This window comes from Indicator indicator, chromosome 5 (assembly GCF_027791375.1).
Source record: "Indicator indicator isolate 239-I01 chromosome 5, UM_Iind_1.1, whole genome shotgun sequence".
Lineage (NCBI taxonomy): Eukaryota > Metazoa > Chordata > Aves > Piciformes > Indicatoridae > Indicator > Indicator indicator.
The window spans coordinates 11,330,604-11,346,476 of NC_072014.1; the positions used below are offsets into that span (position 1 = coordinate 11,330,604).

The 15,873-nt window shown below is 43.4% G+C and overlaps 1 protein-coding gene across 3 annotated transcripts in view; it reads right to left on the bottom strand.

The window, feature by feature from the left end:
- Positions 1 to 7,385: 7,385 nt before the first annotated feature.
- The window catches only part of AGAP1 (ArfGAP with GTPase domain, ankyrin repeat and PH domain 1), a 375,696-nt gene continuing 367,208 nt past the window's right edge, over positions 7,386 to 15,873 (bottom strand). For all 3 annotated transcript variants that reach the window (XM_054380803.1, XM_054380802.1, XM_054380801.1), the window contains 2 exons: positions 8,215 to 8,470; positions 7,386 to 7,589 (listed from right to left, as the gene is read on the bottom strand). In XM_054380803.1, coding sequence (XP_054236778.1) covers positions 7,386 to 7,589; positions 8,215 to 8,470 — 460 coding nt within the window. The remainder of the gene's footprint in view (positions 7,590 to 8,214; positions 8,471 to 15,873) is intronic.

Below are 15,873 nucleotides of genomic sequence, written 5' to 3' on the forward strand. Positions count from 1 at the left end.
GGCAAAATGACCTCAGCAGATTCAAGTGAGAATTCAGCTGAATCCATGGTTACATCAGAAAACAAGTTTGGAGGGGTTGTCAACAGTATTTCAAAGTCATTCTTGTCATGGGTGCAAGAAGGGGAAACACAAGATGCTTCCATCCTTTCCATGCACCCAGCCATGATTCCTACCATACGCTGCCTCACTCCAGCAAACATCCTTCTTGCTCTGCCAGACTTGCCCTCTCCCTGTTGGCTTCTCCTGATAGGACTATAAATGGAAAGCTAGGGTAGAAATGGTGTGCACAACACTTGGTCAAGCTTTCCCAGCCTACTCAGTACATGCAAAGCCTCAGCACACTTTAGCTGAGATTTGTGTCTCCCTCACAACAAAATTTTGGGGCCAGACCTTAATCGTCAAGGACACATGGAGGGAAGAATGAGGAGCTACTCTTGGGGAAGGACCCACCTGGAGAATGCTCTTCATGAACACCTCACCATCATCATCTCCAACATCTCTACAAACAGCAGCAGGACCTAGAACGTCACCGAACCAGCTACAGGAGGGCAGCCTGCTGATCCCACACTAAAACGCAGGCACCAAGTTGAGTTTCAAAAAAATTTATATAGGTAAGAGACTCTGAGCAGCAAGTCTTCTGCCCTCTCTACCTTTGGAATCTCCTTCCCTGGAGTTTCTCATAGTAACATCCCTCAGGGCTGGAAAGTTTGGATTTCTTCTCAAGCAAGGGGACTACTCCAGACCTGGTGACCAAGTTAAAGTTCTTTTTGAGTGTTGTGGTCTGAAGGAGCAGGGGTTTTTGTTATTTTTTTCTGAGGCATAGGAAGCCTGCACCTCATATCCCTGCATCTCTCCATCCCTCAAGCAGGCATCCCCTATCCTGCAGCTGCCTCCCAAGCTCTTGGAAACAGCTGGTCTTAGTCAAACTGGGAAACTTGCCCATGTAGAAACATCTAACTGAAAATCTGGCTCTAGGTATAGATTTTGATTAATGTGTAAATGTGTGTGCATACATTTCCACGACTGCTAGTGGCAGTATGCAGAGCATATATAAGCACACACAGACCAAATGCAAAGCACATGTAGTTAGTACCTCCATGTGATACACCACCTTGACCTCAGGACTCAAACCACCTTGGCTGCACTTCGTCCACCAATTCAACTCAACTCAATCCCCAGATATAGGAATTAGTTGCAAAATAACAGATCCCCTTCAACACTAAAACCCTTCCTTGGTCCTGTGTGAGCTTGGGATTTGCCCCTAGCACAGACCAGACCCTATCAAGTTGTCCGCTGTGAGGGGTTTTGCTCCCTCTACCTTGTCATTCTAGAGGACCAGGGAAGTATTTTCAGCTACTTCAGTTCTCAGAAAGGAAAAAAAACAACCAAACAAACCCAAACCAAAACACCCATTGGTTCTGGAAAACAGGGCATACACAAAAGAGCTGATGGTGCATTCACTGCCAGCAAGCAATGTGGTCATTCCAAACGCATGCCGTTAGACCTCTGTAAGCATCCCCACCCACCCCCCTTCACATAACACACAGGTAAAAATTACTAGTTCTGAAGCACTGCAAAATAGTCAATCCTTAGTACCAGAAGCTAAACACATATCCAGAAAGTTCATGGCCAAGAGAAAGCTGAAGCTCTGCCCATCAACAGAACTGACCACCACCAATTTAATGTGCCACAGGGATTGGAAGGATAGGCAGACATAGACAGATGAGGAGGCTAAAACTGCTGAAATGCACAAAGATACTTTTATTTCATTCACTCACAAGCAAAAGTCCCCCTTGAACATTCAGGGAAGGGTAGTAAATGATTAGAGTTATTTCACCCACATATTGCTGTCACCTGAAATGAAACACAGGGGCCATGGTGATCAGATGCATACCTAGTGGTTTGGGACTCAGGATGGCTCCAAAAAACAACCCCAAACCAAGCTTTTGTTTTCAGAAATCATGCAATCTTTCTCTCAAAACATGAACTATTCACAGCTCCTGAATATCTTGGCCAAAATGATTTAAACCTCCCTTTAAAATGTGAGGCAGATTCAGTCAACTCAAGGTAAACTGTAATGAGATGAGACCACCCAATATTTACTTTAAAAACTGGCCTATGCTAAACAACAAAAGAAAATCTAGAATGTCATGATACAACTCTACCTACCTACAACTTTGGGTATTTTGCTCTATTACCTCTATTTTTTTTTTCCAAGCAGATTATTTTCTAATAAAAAGTATTTTTCTTTTTGTAGCTTAGAATTTAAGAAGTCAAAACTCACTGCATAACCTTTACATTTATGGTTTAGTGTTTTGCCACTTTGAAAAGAACTTTAATCTGGAGCACCATTTTTTCTGCTATGCAGCAAATACAAAAACATCCAACCTGGGTTTTCTACACTGTATTGTTTTTACCCACAAATCACCAAGAATGGAAGAAGATGCTGAACTGTGGATCCAAGGCTTGCAGCCAGAGATCCTATGTACAAACTGCTGCAGCAGCCATCAGAGGGGAAACAAAGATGCTTGATGATGAGATGAGGATGGGCAAGCTGTCTCCTATCAAGCCAAGCTGCCCTAAGTTTGGTCCCCAACAGTGTCCTCCTTCACCTTGAGTCCCTCCAGCCACAATGACCATTTGTTTCCGGTTAAGGTGCAAACGTGGCTCCCCGAGACGTTTGGAAAGGGTCCCTTTGGGATTCCCTTGTGAAATCTGTGCTTGTCTCCACTATTACTATTTTGTACTAGAAACTACAAATTACTTCATTTTTTCCCCTCTCTCCATACAAATATAAACGACGAAGCTATCCAAACCCCATATAATCTAATTATAATACATTACAGTGCCAGAGATAATTTCTAAACCTGTATCTGCATTCTCACTTCTAACCCTCTGCCTACGTTACTCAGCTTCCTCTGGCCAGGGGAAACCTCCAAGTGCAGCTAAAGCTTTTTTTTGCACTAACACACATAATTTAAGGAAACAGGGAAAAAGACAGCAAATTAAACAATATTAATGTTTACACAGTTATCACACACTTTGCCCAAATGCTCAAAAATCCTCTCTGCCTTCCAGGAGCTCACTTGGCTTTCTGAGCAACACCTAGCCCAGATTTTCCAAAAATAGCTTTTCTTCTGCTCCCTTTTAGCAACAAAATCAGAAATCTGGGAATGGGAGCCCTTGGCTAAATCTGTGCACTGACAGACCCCTGGATTTTCCCAGGGTTAGCTCTTACTTCTTCCTAAATAGCAAGGAGAAGCAAAGTCTCCTCAGCTCCACGACTACCAAGACACAGATGCCAGATACGACACATCTGACTCATCTCCACCATTCCAACAGCAATTAGCTTAGAATAAATAGAAGGAAAGTGCTGATTTTACTAGCAACAGCTGACTTGCTTCTAGTGTTTTAGCCATTGTGGATAAAGTGCAGAGGAAGGGGGATTTAAAAGTATCTGGGATGACGAAAAGGGTTAAACAGGGGATACAACAAAAAACACAGCTGCAGACTCCATTTGTGGAGAAAGCAGCTTTAGCTAGCATGTTTCTGCTGGGATTTCTTACTGACTGGATCTCAATCTGTTTTTAATTTGCTCATAACATGCTCAAAGGGCGTAAACAGCCTGGCAAGTGGGTTCCAGAAAGGCAACAAGAGGGGCTAAACGTGAGACCAAGAACAGACAACAGATGGGTTTAACAGAGGGAATGCAAGGGGAATGAGATGGGTTAACAGAGGGAATGCAAGGGGAATGATTCCTGCAGGTTCTCCAAGTGTCAGTTTATATTGCCTGCTCTCACACCTGGACGGCTTCAAGAACATCCTTTGCAAAGTGCGAACACTTCCCCTGAAAAGAACACAAAGACTGGAGACCTTGGCTCACAAAGCCAAGGCCCATGAGGCTCTGTCCTCATTCTCAGCTAGGGTAGGAAGGGGTTTCCCCTTCTTTTCTTCACCATGCAGGAAGAGAATGGAGTCTATTGCTGGCCTGACTTCCTTGCCAAGGGGGCTGTCCTACTAGCTCATGAGGTGCCACACAACTTCTCACAGCCAATCAACCAAGCCCATTTGAACAGGTGATGGTGCAGCCACCACTCCATGAAGCATGGACCCTTGGGGTCTGTTTTCCCATGGCTGAAGCACCATGACCTGTAGTGGCAGACAAGGCCTCTCCTGATTTGAAGAGATGGCACTGAGTAATCTCCAATTTCTTGAAGGGATTACCACTGCTTATATGACTGGGTATCCACCCTGCAGACCTCGAAATCTTTTGGGGAAGTCATCACATAGTCTATGCCACTTCAAGAAAATTACTGCCAGTGCTCATACCTCCACAGTAAAAAAAATATTTTTTAGGTTAAAAGCAACTGTGCTACTGCTTAATTAAAGTATGAGGTTATTAGTTAGCTAGCCTGGATATATAATTTTTCCTACAATGCAGTGGAATTTCCTTTCCTAGAGATCTTCCTTGTTTTTTCAATGTTGGCCTTTAGAAAATGTTTCTGAAAGGAGGGTATAATTATTCTACCTGAAATCTGCATGACAGCCTTGTTGCCCTTGCTTCTCAGACATCACTCTCAGCTTTAGGAGGGAAAGGTGGCCCAAAGAGAGCATTAAATTACGCACAGAAAATATTTTCAATTGGGAAAAGAACAGCTTGGAAATGGAACATGCATTGAGAACTTAACGGTGGCAAATCTGCCAACCGTGCATTTGAAACACCAGACTTAGCTTTCAAATAGAAAGGCCCTCGGTGCTCCCAGGGGAACAGCAGGCAGCTCTAGCACCTCTGGGACAGTGAGCCATGACTCATGAATCCCCACTACATCCCTCCATAGAGTTGTAAAGCTCATGAGCACCAAGACACAGAGGGCTTCACAGCATCCCCTTCAGCTGCACATTAGGTGGGTTGTCCTGTCACTGATGGACCACCCGTAAGTACCAAGGATCAGGGAGCTGCATGGCAATGATGCAGAAATAGTAATTACAACAGACAGCCTTCCTCAATTGAAACAAATAAATTAAAACTATCCCAGGATGAGTAGAATCAGCTGTAGCCTTATTCTAGTGCAGCCAGCCTAGGCTAGCTGAAGAAAGATTCCCCCCCCACCAAATAATCAAAGGTCAGTATAATAACAAAGTACAAAATGAGAACACCACCAAATAGGAAAAGCTGATCAATATTCTTGTGCTTCTACCTTGAGGCTCATTTTTTCCTCACAATTTGATGACTTTACATCAAATTTGTGATTATCTGATTCTTTTTTCCTTAAGATAACCAGATTATGCTTTTTTCCCTTCACATTTTGTCCATATAAATTTACTTAGCAATTGCTATGCTCCTCCCTTTGTATGCCAAATGAAATCCAGAGCCCCAAGGAAGAACAGCATTGAAGGCTTGGGAAATAGATACGAGCAGGTAGATTTGCAAATTACTATGCTGTATGCACCTCACTGCCTTCACATAATTGCTCCTTTGCCATTGAATTCAGTTGAGTTTTCAACTTTCTCTGTGATATACCCTTCCCCCATCCTCACATTGCCGTATGCCACTTAAAAAAAAAAAAATCACAAAAACATCACAAAAAAATCACTTTTCCACCTGCCAAAATCTGTACAGCCTGCTTCCCTGTGCCAGAATCCCACTTCACTGAAAACAGGGGAAGCTGGAATCTGCCTGATAATACCAAAATAATCAAATCAAGTATTAAAACTTGGAATTCAAATGAACTGTCCAGGCTACTTTCACAAGCCATTTTTCTTCCAGAAAGCAGCCAAGTTGGGAGTCAAGCGCAGCCATGCCCTGCCCGCTGCAGTGAAGGCTATCAATTCTGAACTTAATCAAATCTGATCTTCCCACAGCCAGGCTAGGGCTTTTTGTCTTGGCTTGTGAAAGCTTCATGACTTCTGGAGTAAAATATATTTACAGCTCTGAGAAACAGCCTCTTTTTCCTTTCTAAAAGGTCTCACACACTTTTTTTTTTTTTTTTTTAATGCCAAACATGCCATAATCTCCTCCTGATATGTTCCTCAAAAGGCTTTGGATGGAAACAAGAGTTCACTGCTGGGATTATTTTCAATGTACAATGATCTGTAACCCACAGATCCTAACTAGTTGCACATTATTTAGTTCACATCCATTACAGTTCATAAATTAACAGAGATGTCATTTTCTGTACAAAACAAAACAAAAATAATAATCAATGCATATTTACGTTGGTGGGTTTTTTATTATTCAAATAGATTTTACATACATATAATCTAGAGACACAATACAAAAATCTGTATAAGTTAGGCAATGCATCACAGGAGTGACCAAAAACTCAACACATTTACCTTGGCAAAATGACAGAACCTATTTCTGCTGGCTGAAAAAAATATTAGCCTTTAATGCGTTTATTAATTTCACTAAATGTACTCGAAAGGGTTTTTTTCCTTAGCGGTATTCATTATTCCTTTTTCTGTTTCATAGTTACTCTTATTTATTTTTTCCATTTTGTTTTTACACCAAGGAGACTGCAGTCAAATAACACTCAGCAACTCATTTCCTCTCTTTGGACTGAAAAATTAAACAGATACTAAATTATGACAGTGAATTTAGAAAGGAGGGCTCCAAGGGCTTGAAAGAACATGTCTGAGATAATATGATGCTTCTAAGAATATTGCAATCACATCCAAGCAATCACCGAAGCGTGCCATGTAACTACCTCCTCAGCTAATATGCTTTTTTCTCCGTGATGACTAATCATGTTCTATTAAACAGCAGTAATGCTGGAAGAACTCAACTATACAAGTGTAATGAAGCCAGTATTCTCCCCGGACAGATTAGCTACAACTGATTTGACACATACCATCATAGGAGCTTCAAACCTGACAAACTCTGTGCTTGCTTCTGATTTATGCCGTCAAGCTCTTCAGAGAAGAGAATGAAATCCAGGCGTCGCGTTTGGTAGAGGTGAAATGTACTGATGTGCTTAACTGTCAGTTACGGAAAGTCACCATCTCTCCTTCCTTCTCCTCTCGCTCGCCTCTCCCTCCGCCCCTTCCCTCCATGCTCCGGAAGCCTGCGTCCCCCCATGGGGACGGCTGCTGTCCCATGGTCCTGGTGCCACGTGCGGCGTGTCCTGCTCAACCCACACGCTCTCGCCTGCTCACTTCCACCGTTCGAGAGCTGACACTGAAACAACTGCTTTCTCTGCAGCCCCTTTTGCTCCTTCTCATCCCCTCGCGCTCTCCAGACGCGCCATTTCCAGGTGGGACAGGGACGTACCGAAGGGAAAAGGGAAAAGGAGAGTTACCAGACTCACAGAGCAGAGCTGTGATGAGGATGGAGGACTATGAGGCTGCGGATGTAATTCAGGTCAGCGAATACACAAGTGAGCTCCTCAGATGATAGTGGGCATCCTTCCACTGCTGTTGTTTCGGTTGTTGTTCTTCCTGGACAAGTTTGGCGTGGCCATGAGGACAAAGCGCTCGTCGGGGCAACCGTACTGGAGGAGAACGTCGATGCACTCCTGGCTGGAGGCCTGCCGGGCGTAGGCCAGCGCCGTGTTTCCATGGGCGTCGCGTGCCATCACGTCAACGCCGTACTACAGAAAGAAGAGATGTGTTGTTGGGAGCTGTGGTGCCAGCAGGATGTTAAAAACAGAGGGGATGGATTTGGGACAGACAGATTTGAATTTAAGTGAGGATCACAGAACAAGAGGAAGGTCTGGGCTGGAAGGGAGTTTTGAAGGTCATCTACGCCAATCCCCCTGCAGTGAGCAGGGACATCTTCAACTAGATCACGGGGCTCAGAGCCCCATCCAACCTGACTTCGAATGTCTCCAGGGGTGGGGCTTCTACTACCTAGATGGCAGAGGGAAAAGGTGAGGGAAAAGACAGAGTGGGCAGGATACCAGCCTGACAAGGTGAGAACAGAAGCATTGTAAACGTTTCTACAGGGAGTCTCATGTGTGGAACAACATTTGCCTCAGTGGTGTTACAGAGGTGCTAAAAGAATCTCTCATTTCTTACTCTCTCCTCCACTTTCCATCAAGCAGCAGAGAGGCAGAAACATACTTTTTAATCATGGTGCTGTCTTCTGAGAGTGGGCAGTGAGGAACACCGACTCAGGACACCAGCAAGCTCTTTGTGAAACCCTAAGGTCTGGGAGGTCCTGCTACAGGACAGAGCCAAGCAAAGGCCAACCCAGCCAGCCCACTAAGCACTTACCCAAATCAAGAGCTGCACTAATACCACGTTTCCTTTCCTGCACGCCAAGTGGAGGGCAGTGCGCCCATCGCCATCTCCGCAGGTCTCATTCACCTCTTCCCGGGTCCCGTGGGCAAGCAGCAGGATGACCGTCCGCAAGTCCTCCTCGGCTGTAGCCCTCAGGAGATGCTGGCCCAGAGAAAGCTCCAGGCACTGCAGTGGGGCAAGGAAGAGCTTCTGCTCGTATTTTGCACGTATCCAGCGCTCTTTTTCTTCCCTAGAGAAACCAAAGGAGACAGGTCACTCTAAACTGCCTTTGCTTCCTCCAAGTGGTGGCAGCTGGGCTACCAGCATGCTAGCAAACAGCTGTTAACCCATAGGAAAATTTTGCCCCTTCAACATTTTTGCAAGAAAGCACTCATTGGAACAGTTCATCCAAATCTCATATTTACAATATTATGTGTCCCCCATCTCACCATTATTGAGCACTATTAGTGCAGTGCCCAAGCAGCCCCTTGGTGGGTGCCATGAATATGGGCTTGTAAGATCACAACAGGTCTTAAAAACCCAGGGGATGACTTGAAGGCTGGCACGAAGTCAGTGCTAGAGCCCTCACCGTTAGGAAGACCAAAGACAAAACAGGCAGCCTTCATTCCAAAATATATTACAGAAAAGTATACCAAATTTCTGTATCTAAGATCAGAAGTAACCAAACATCTGAACTCCTGTTGCAGACACAAAAACAAGCTTTGGAACGTACTGTCTTCCTTACAGGGGTGCTTTTCCCTTCTACAAACTGAGTAAGGTTTCCAATGCAAAGGCTTATGGATGGATGGATGGTTCCTTTGTTTGTTTTTCCAAAATGAAAACCACCAAAACAGTACTTTGAAGCACCATTTCCTCCTGATTTGTCAAAGAACTATCAAAAGCTTTCTGGATGCTATTATGTTACAGGAGAACAAGGACTACAAACAAGTCCCTCACCTCTCCATTAAAAAAATTACCATACAATTATATGATCTATGAGATCTAGCCCCAGACAAAGTCCCATTTAGAGGTACCTCAGGTAATCTGTTCAGCCTGTGAAAGCCATACACATCACCTAAGCCAGGCCACTCGTTACTGGTGACAGATTTTCTCCTCTGGAGTACAAAAGGCAAAGCTCTGTTTACGCCTTTCAGCCATGTTTACACTACTCCCAGTAATCTAGTGTCAGGTTAGCCCTAATCTGTTTTTAAATACTTATGTAAACAGACCCTTCCAACAGCAAATCTGGATTAGTTTTGCATCATTTCCTGGTACATGTGGAGTGACCTTGCTTTGACCTCCCTGCATGCTTTCAGGCATAGCTTCTCAAAGCATCCTCTTCTCTACCCTACCACAATTTAACTCAACAACAGGTCCAGGGTTGTTGTTGGTTTTTTTTGGTTTTTTTTTTTTTTGTATTTTTTTTAAAGAGAAAAAGTGCAAAAGAAAATCAACCCAGAGAGTGCTTCATTTAGATCAAACTTTTGAATGACTCCTGCAAACTAAAAGACACACCAAAAAAACCCCACAACCCAAACATTTGAGGAACTGCAAATTAGCCTTTGAAGGCAGGATCTGATAAGCAGAGTATCACTTCAGGTATTCCAGATGGACAGAAGGAAGAAAAGGACTTCTGTTACTATTGCATCCTTAACTCAAGTTTTTTGTGTTTGTATTTTTTTAACGTAAAAACCAACAAACCAGAAACAGGCCCAGGAGGATAAAATAACATGCAATTATTTACAATAAAATGGGCATTCCTGCCACACTGCAACAGTTCTACTTCCACTAACCATATAGAGTATCCTCAGGAATGTTCAGAAAATATCTCGTCTGTTTTTCAAACATGTATAGAGATACTGAGAGTATAACCAACATATCCACTACATGTTTAAAACGTGCCAGACTGAAAAATGAAGGGATCCAACCTCTGCTATGGTAGACATCAGAGCTTAGAGAATTTAATTCTCACATGCCCATACAACCTAAGGGCAAAAGATATCACAGGCATTTAGGTAGTAAGGATTTTTTAGCCTAGTCAACAGTCTGCAAATGAATCCCCCTTTCTCCCTCAGACCATCTTTTGAGTGATAGTAACTTTTGGCTCCTGTTAAAAGCATGATCACCATGTCTTGAAGACCCTTTATGTTTAGAAAACAAGCTGTTTCTACACAAGTCGCCCACCTCTAATCACAATTCACCTTAAAACATAATAGTGACACTCTGATATGTACTGAAATAGAAACAAGGCAAAACTTTTCAGAGCTTTAGGCTGCTTTACAAAACCATCAGCACAGACCTTGCATTTGCTCTGCATAGCATGGGAGCAGCACAAAGGCAATCTTGCTGTTCATGTGAGGCTGCAAGACAGCAGGGTAAATGGGTCCTTCTTTAAGGCACCCTTCTGCAGCATGACCAAGTGACCAACTCTACTTTTGGAGTCACATTAAGGATCATGGTGGGAACAGAGCAAACACTACAAACAAAAATGCAGGTGTTTTAAAAGCCTCAGACATTTGGGGGCAGCATGTCACTGAGATTGGCTAGTGAGTGAGATTTAGGTCTTGCTCAACAGTACAAACTGGGCACAACAAAGATATGCCATTAGAATTTCCCTGTAGAAAACAAACCTTTATCACAGGGGCAGGAGGAAAAGCATGCTTGCCCATGCCTCATGGACAGCCATAATGTAGAAGGGCTGTTTTTTCAAGGAGTATCTAGAAAGCCAATGCCCACAGACATTCTCCCTATACCTCTGGCACAAACCATTTCATTTTGAATGGGAAGACCTGCATACTTAACTGGAAGACAGCTTCAGCTCTGCCACTTCCATTCATCTTGTAAATCTCAACAACAAGACATAAATACTATAATTGTTGCTCTGATGCCCAAATTTCACTTCTGGGATCCACAGCTTGTCTTGGTTGAGGTTTCATTTCCCCCAAGGAAGGCCAGTCCAAGAGCAGAATTGTCAGCAGTAGATCACTTAACCTCACTGCTGTTCCCTGGAGGACCACTGTTCACATCCCCTGTTAGCTAATGAGCTAAAAAATGAATTATTGGAGCGGTCAGCAATAAGCAGGAAGAGGAGGCACAGTGTTTCATTTCAGCCAGCACTGACATACCTTTAAATAAATCAGCTGAATAAGAGCATGAGGAAATGTGAGGAAGAGCAACTAATCAGGAGAAAGACACTGAACCAATCCCTAAAAATAAAGGAAAAGTACATCAGCTAGTAAATATTTTCCTCACTTTCTTCTCTTAGCCATAATCAACTTCCACTCTAAATGACCTCCTCAACCACAGAGACTTTCAGCTGTAGTGGTCAAAACCAAAAAAGGATTCTGTTACAGAACTTCCAAAGTCCAGTGGAATTCTTTTCTCAGGACCAGATTAAGGCCAGCGTGCTAGAAAAGCAACATCGCCATGTGCTCAGATGATGCCTAATGCTGGAGGACGTGTGAGCTGCCTTTTCCTCATCTGTACTACAATGACTTTTCTTCAGTGATCACGCTAGCTGTTGTTTTTTAATGCACAAAGGAATTAATAGATTATAAACTCCTAGAAAAGCCTAAAGATCACACTTTCTTTGGGCCTTTTATCTCTGAAGTTATGCATGCAAACCCTGAATACTGATAAGAACTTCAAGCCTCACAAGGGCCAAATACAAGAGAGCAAGACTGCAAAATGCTCTGTGGTAGCAAAAGAGGAATGAGCCACTAAGCTTTGGCCAAGAAATAGCACCAAGTTCTTTGCTTTTGCAGGGATCTCCATCACTAGTGAACTCTAAGCACACACAGTGGTGTGAATAATGAAATCTCTGCCACCGCAGTGATACTGTACATAGGTAAAGGGTTATTAGAAACAGATGAAAATTTCAGTTCTCAGTTTATTTTGATCTAATTAGGTGCTTGCTTCTCAAGATAATGTCCAATTATTTAAATTACTCTGCCAGCCACATCACATCATTATTATCTGGAAACATAAATACTGGGCACTGGTAAGGGGGGAGGGCTAACTAGGTAGCATGAGAGAATACAAAAAGCCGATTTGCTTGGAGCACAGCTTTGTTCCAGGATCTATGCTGCATTCCCCGCTAGTGGGTTTGCATCAGAGATGCTCATTTTAGGAGCTCACACCCTACACAGCTCAGCCCCACAGAGTGCACTGATTGCCTCTCCAGCCTTGGTTAAACGTGTATGGTTTTACACCCGACAAATACGAGCAGGAGCACTGCATCACTTGTGTTGACTGCCCATTCTGCTCCTCACTCCCATTCACCTCTGCCTTCAATTTCCTTTGTCCCTCACATATACTTGGTGGAGAGGCAAAAAAAGGCAAACACAGAAAGGATGTGCAGGGTGGAAATGAAACCCATGTTCATATAGCAACTCAGAATTGATTGTGCAGGCAACGGCATGTGGGTGGAGAGCCTGAGAACTTGCCATGAAAATTCAACAGCTCCAGAGCAAGAGCAGTCTTATCCTTACTGAAGGAGCAACAAGGATAACAAAAATGTGTTGCTTGCTCGTTATCTAAAACTAGTCACCGCTTGTGAAAAGCTTCAAAGAAATTTTGAAAGGTTACACTAAAAAGGTAACGGATGGCAGGTATTTACTGTGGCAGAGCATGAATTTTCCAACATCCCAAATACTGAGCAGGCATTTTGAAGTGAAGTTTTATCCTTTGTCCTTTCGACAACACTAAAAAAAAATCCCTCTTGAATTTTTTTTAATCTTTTTCTCTTTTTTGCTAAGGAATATAATTCTGTAACTGAAGTGGCCTCTAAACGGTCTCTCTAGCATTGCTGTGCAAGTGCTGTGCCCATGTGTTGCCATTCCTGGTTGCTCACTGAAGCACAACTGTTCAACACAGAAGTAACCTGGCTGGCGCAGCAAAAGCACTGCCAAATTTTCTCTCCTGTTGGCCAGCTGACAAGGTTAATGTGTCTCTTCCAAGAAAATGAAGTAAATCTAACCCCCATACCTCCCAAACTCCTAGAGAGTGCCAGAATATGTCATTAGCTTCATGGTCTAGCATGCAAGAAGTATGCATCACCTAATGACCAGTGCTGGGCAAGCAGTTGTGCCGGGGCTTGCCGTTTAAACAAACCCTTCCCTTCCTGCTGGCCCCGCGGGCATGCGATAAACAGCATCGCCCTGGATCAAGCTGGCAAGGCAATGCTGGCATGGGTAAAAGAGAAACGTCGATGAGGGGGAGATGGGATTGAAATGTTGGGCAAGGTTCACGATGTTTTTAATTGCAACTAGCAAAGGGGGGAGATGAAGAGAAGGCAAGAAGAAAGGGCTAGCAGCAAGGAATTTCCAAAGTGTCTTCCTGCCCCGAGCAAAGCAGGAACTGGGAGGAGAGGCATGGAAGACGAGCTGGGAACAATATGCTGAGAAAACACAGGGGCTTCCTCTCTCTGCAGGAGAAGACCCCACTCTATTGCAAAGTAAGTGCTTAGCAGTTGACTGCTTCCGAGCATGCATGCCTTCTCTCTCTGGCTGCGTTGCTAAGGGGGAAGGCGCACAAACCCACCGGGGATATATAGGTCCCTGGCAAACAAGAGGGCTCCAGACAGCAAACAAAGACCGATAGGTATTTATTCCTTAATTACGAAAAGCTTTTAAGGAACAGGCCACTGTAAATCCTGCCTGCTGAGGAAAAGGACCAAGATTTATGTGTGCTGGGGCAAAGAGGAAATAAATATCTCTCTGGCTCCTGATCAATATTATGAGTGTTTTGCCAACCTAAAGGGTGTTTTATGAGCTGTAAGGACAGAAAGGGACTATTAATAATTAAATAAAGTCAACCTATTAAGCTTATTACTTCTTGCAAGTTAAACATCCCTGACAGATGAAGACCAGCCCTACAGAAAAGCTACAGATAAGCCAACCCATGTCTTGACTCTGGACCAGGGCTCTCCAGATCACCAGCACAGTAACCCAGCTTGGAAATAATGTGATTACTGTCTCTGCCAGGGAAGTTATCTGGCTGAGGACTGCGCTCAACCTGCTGTTAATTCTGCACATTTTTGTCCACTAGTGAGGAGAGACAGGGAGAGACAATTCAGTGCTGTGAAAACAGGCCAAATTTACCTCTCCCACCACTAAGCAACCAAACCAAAGCACCAGCCCCAAAAGACACAAATAGAGGTTGTTTCCCATCAGAAACATGCCCAAAGCCCTCCTCACTGTCAGGAAGCTGTTTGCTGAAGCCCACAGGTCTAAGATGAAAAAAAGCCCTACTGTGCATGACGGACAGAGATCACTCACACGTGCAGAGCTCAATGTGCTTCCCAGATTAATCATCTCTCGCATGACGCTTACCAGCATAATTGTAATTCGGATTCAACCAAGCTTCTCCACTTTCTTTCCCCTCTTTTCTGACAGCACATCCCTACTAGGGCTCCAAAAAGGCTGCTATTCCTGCACTTCCAGGTTAGCCTTCCAGCAATGCCATAGAGTAACCAGCAGCACTCCATTAGGTGTTAAGACACCTGTGGGATTTATTTCTGCACAACATTAATTACCAGCCTGACCAAGACACCAAGGTTTACTGACTTCAGGCTCTTTAGACAAACATCCTGCAGCTGTGGGCTCTGATACATCATGTAGAATTGCAGCAAGTCCGTGTTTTCATTGCACAACATTCTATCTAATGATTTTTAAGGTATACTCGATAAAATACATTGCACCTGAGGTTTACCCCATATAAAGTTAAGCAAGAGCTATGCGACCTACAATGGCAGGGAATACTGCAGGTGCCATGAAAAGGCTTATTAAGTTGAAAATAAAGACTGTAAGTGTGACAAGTGTAAGCCCTGCAAGCTGGTTAAACCTCTTCTCAATAGAAATCCCAGCTTTTTTTGTTCTGTGCAACTACAGTCCCTAGAGATTTAACAAAAAGCTTGAAGAATGCCACAAATTGTACTTTTCTACTAACCCCCACAGCCCCTGATTTTTTTTTTTTAACAGTATTGCCAGCCACATTTAGGAGGAAAAAAATGCCAACTATGGTGAAATCTAAGGGTTTTAAAACACTTATATTGGTGAAAACATTAAAAAAGCACTGCTGAACAGTGGAGGAAGATGGATTTCTGCTGGATGTGCAAGGAGAGACCTTAATGAAAGTCTAGAATATAGCAGCCATGAATGACTGCTCCCTTCCACCCACTCTCTGCTGATCAACAGGAAAAATACTGAGTTCGTGATCCGATTCCTTTTACCTATTGATGTACAATCACATAAACATCCCTGTGAAATTTAAACCAAAATGTATCACTGTGCTGGCTACCCCCCCAAAAAAAAAAAAAGGCTAATAAGTGAATTACCAGTGTGTGGTTCTAGACAAATATGTAGACTGCTTCCATTTCTGGAGTGGTCAACCTCAGCAACTGGGTATACTACAGATACTACCTAAAATAAACGAGAAGCTGCTGTACAACAGTTGCATGGAGATGCTAAAACCAAGGAGTATATTTGCTTCTTGCTTGTTTGCAGTAATATATATATATATATATATATGCAGAGAATATTAATTGCAAACATGTATCTAATGCATTTCATTATTCATGTGTAACCATACTTAACCTGATGTCTTAAGTGTATAAATCAAATTGCATTGTGCCAGTACCTAAACGCAGACTGG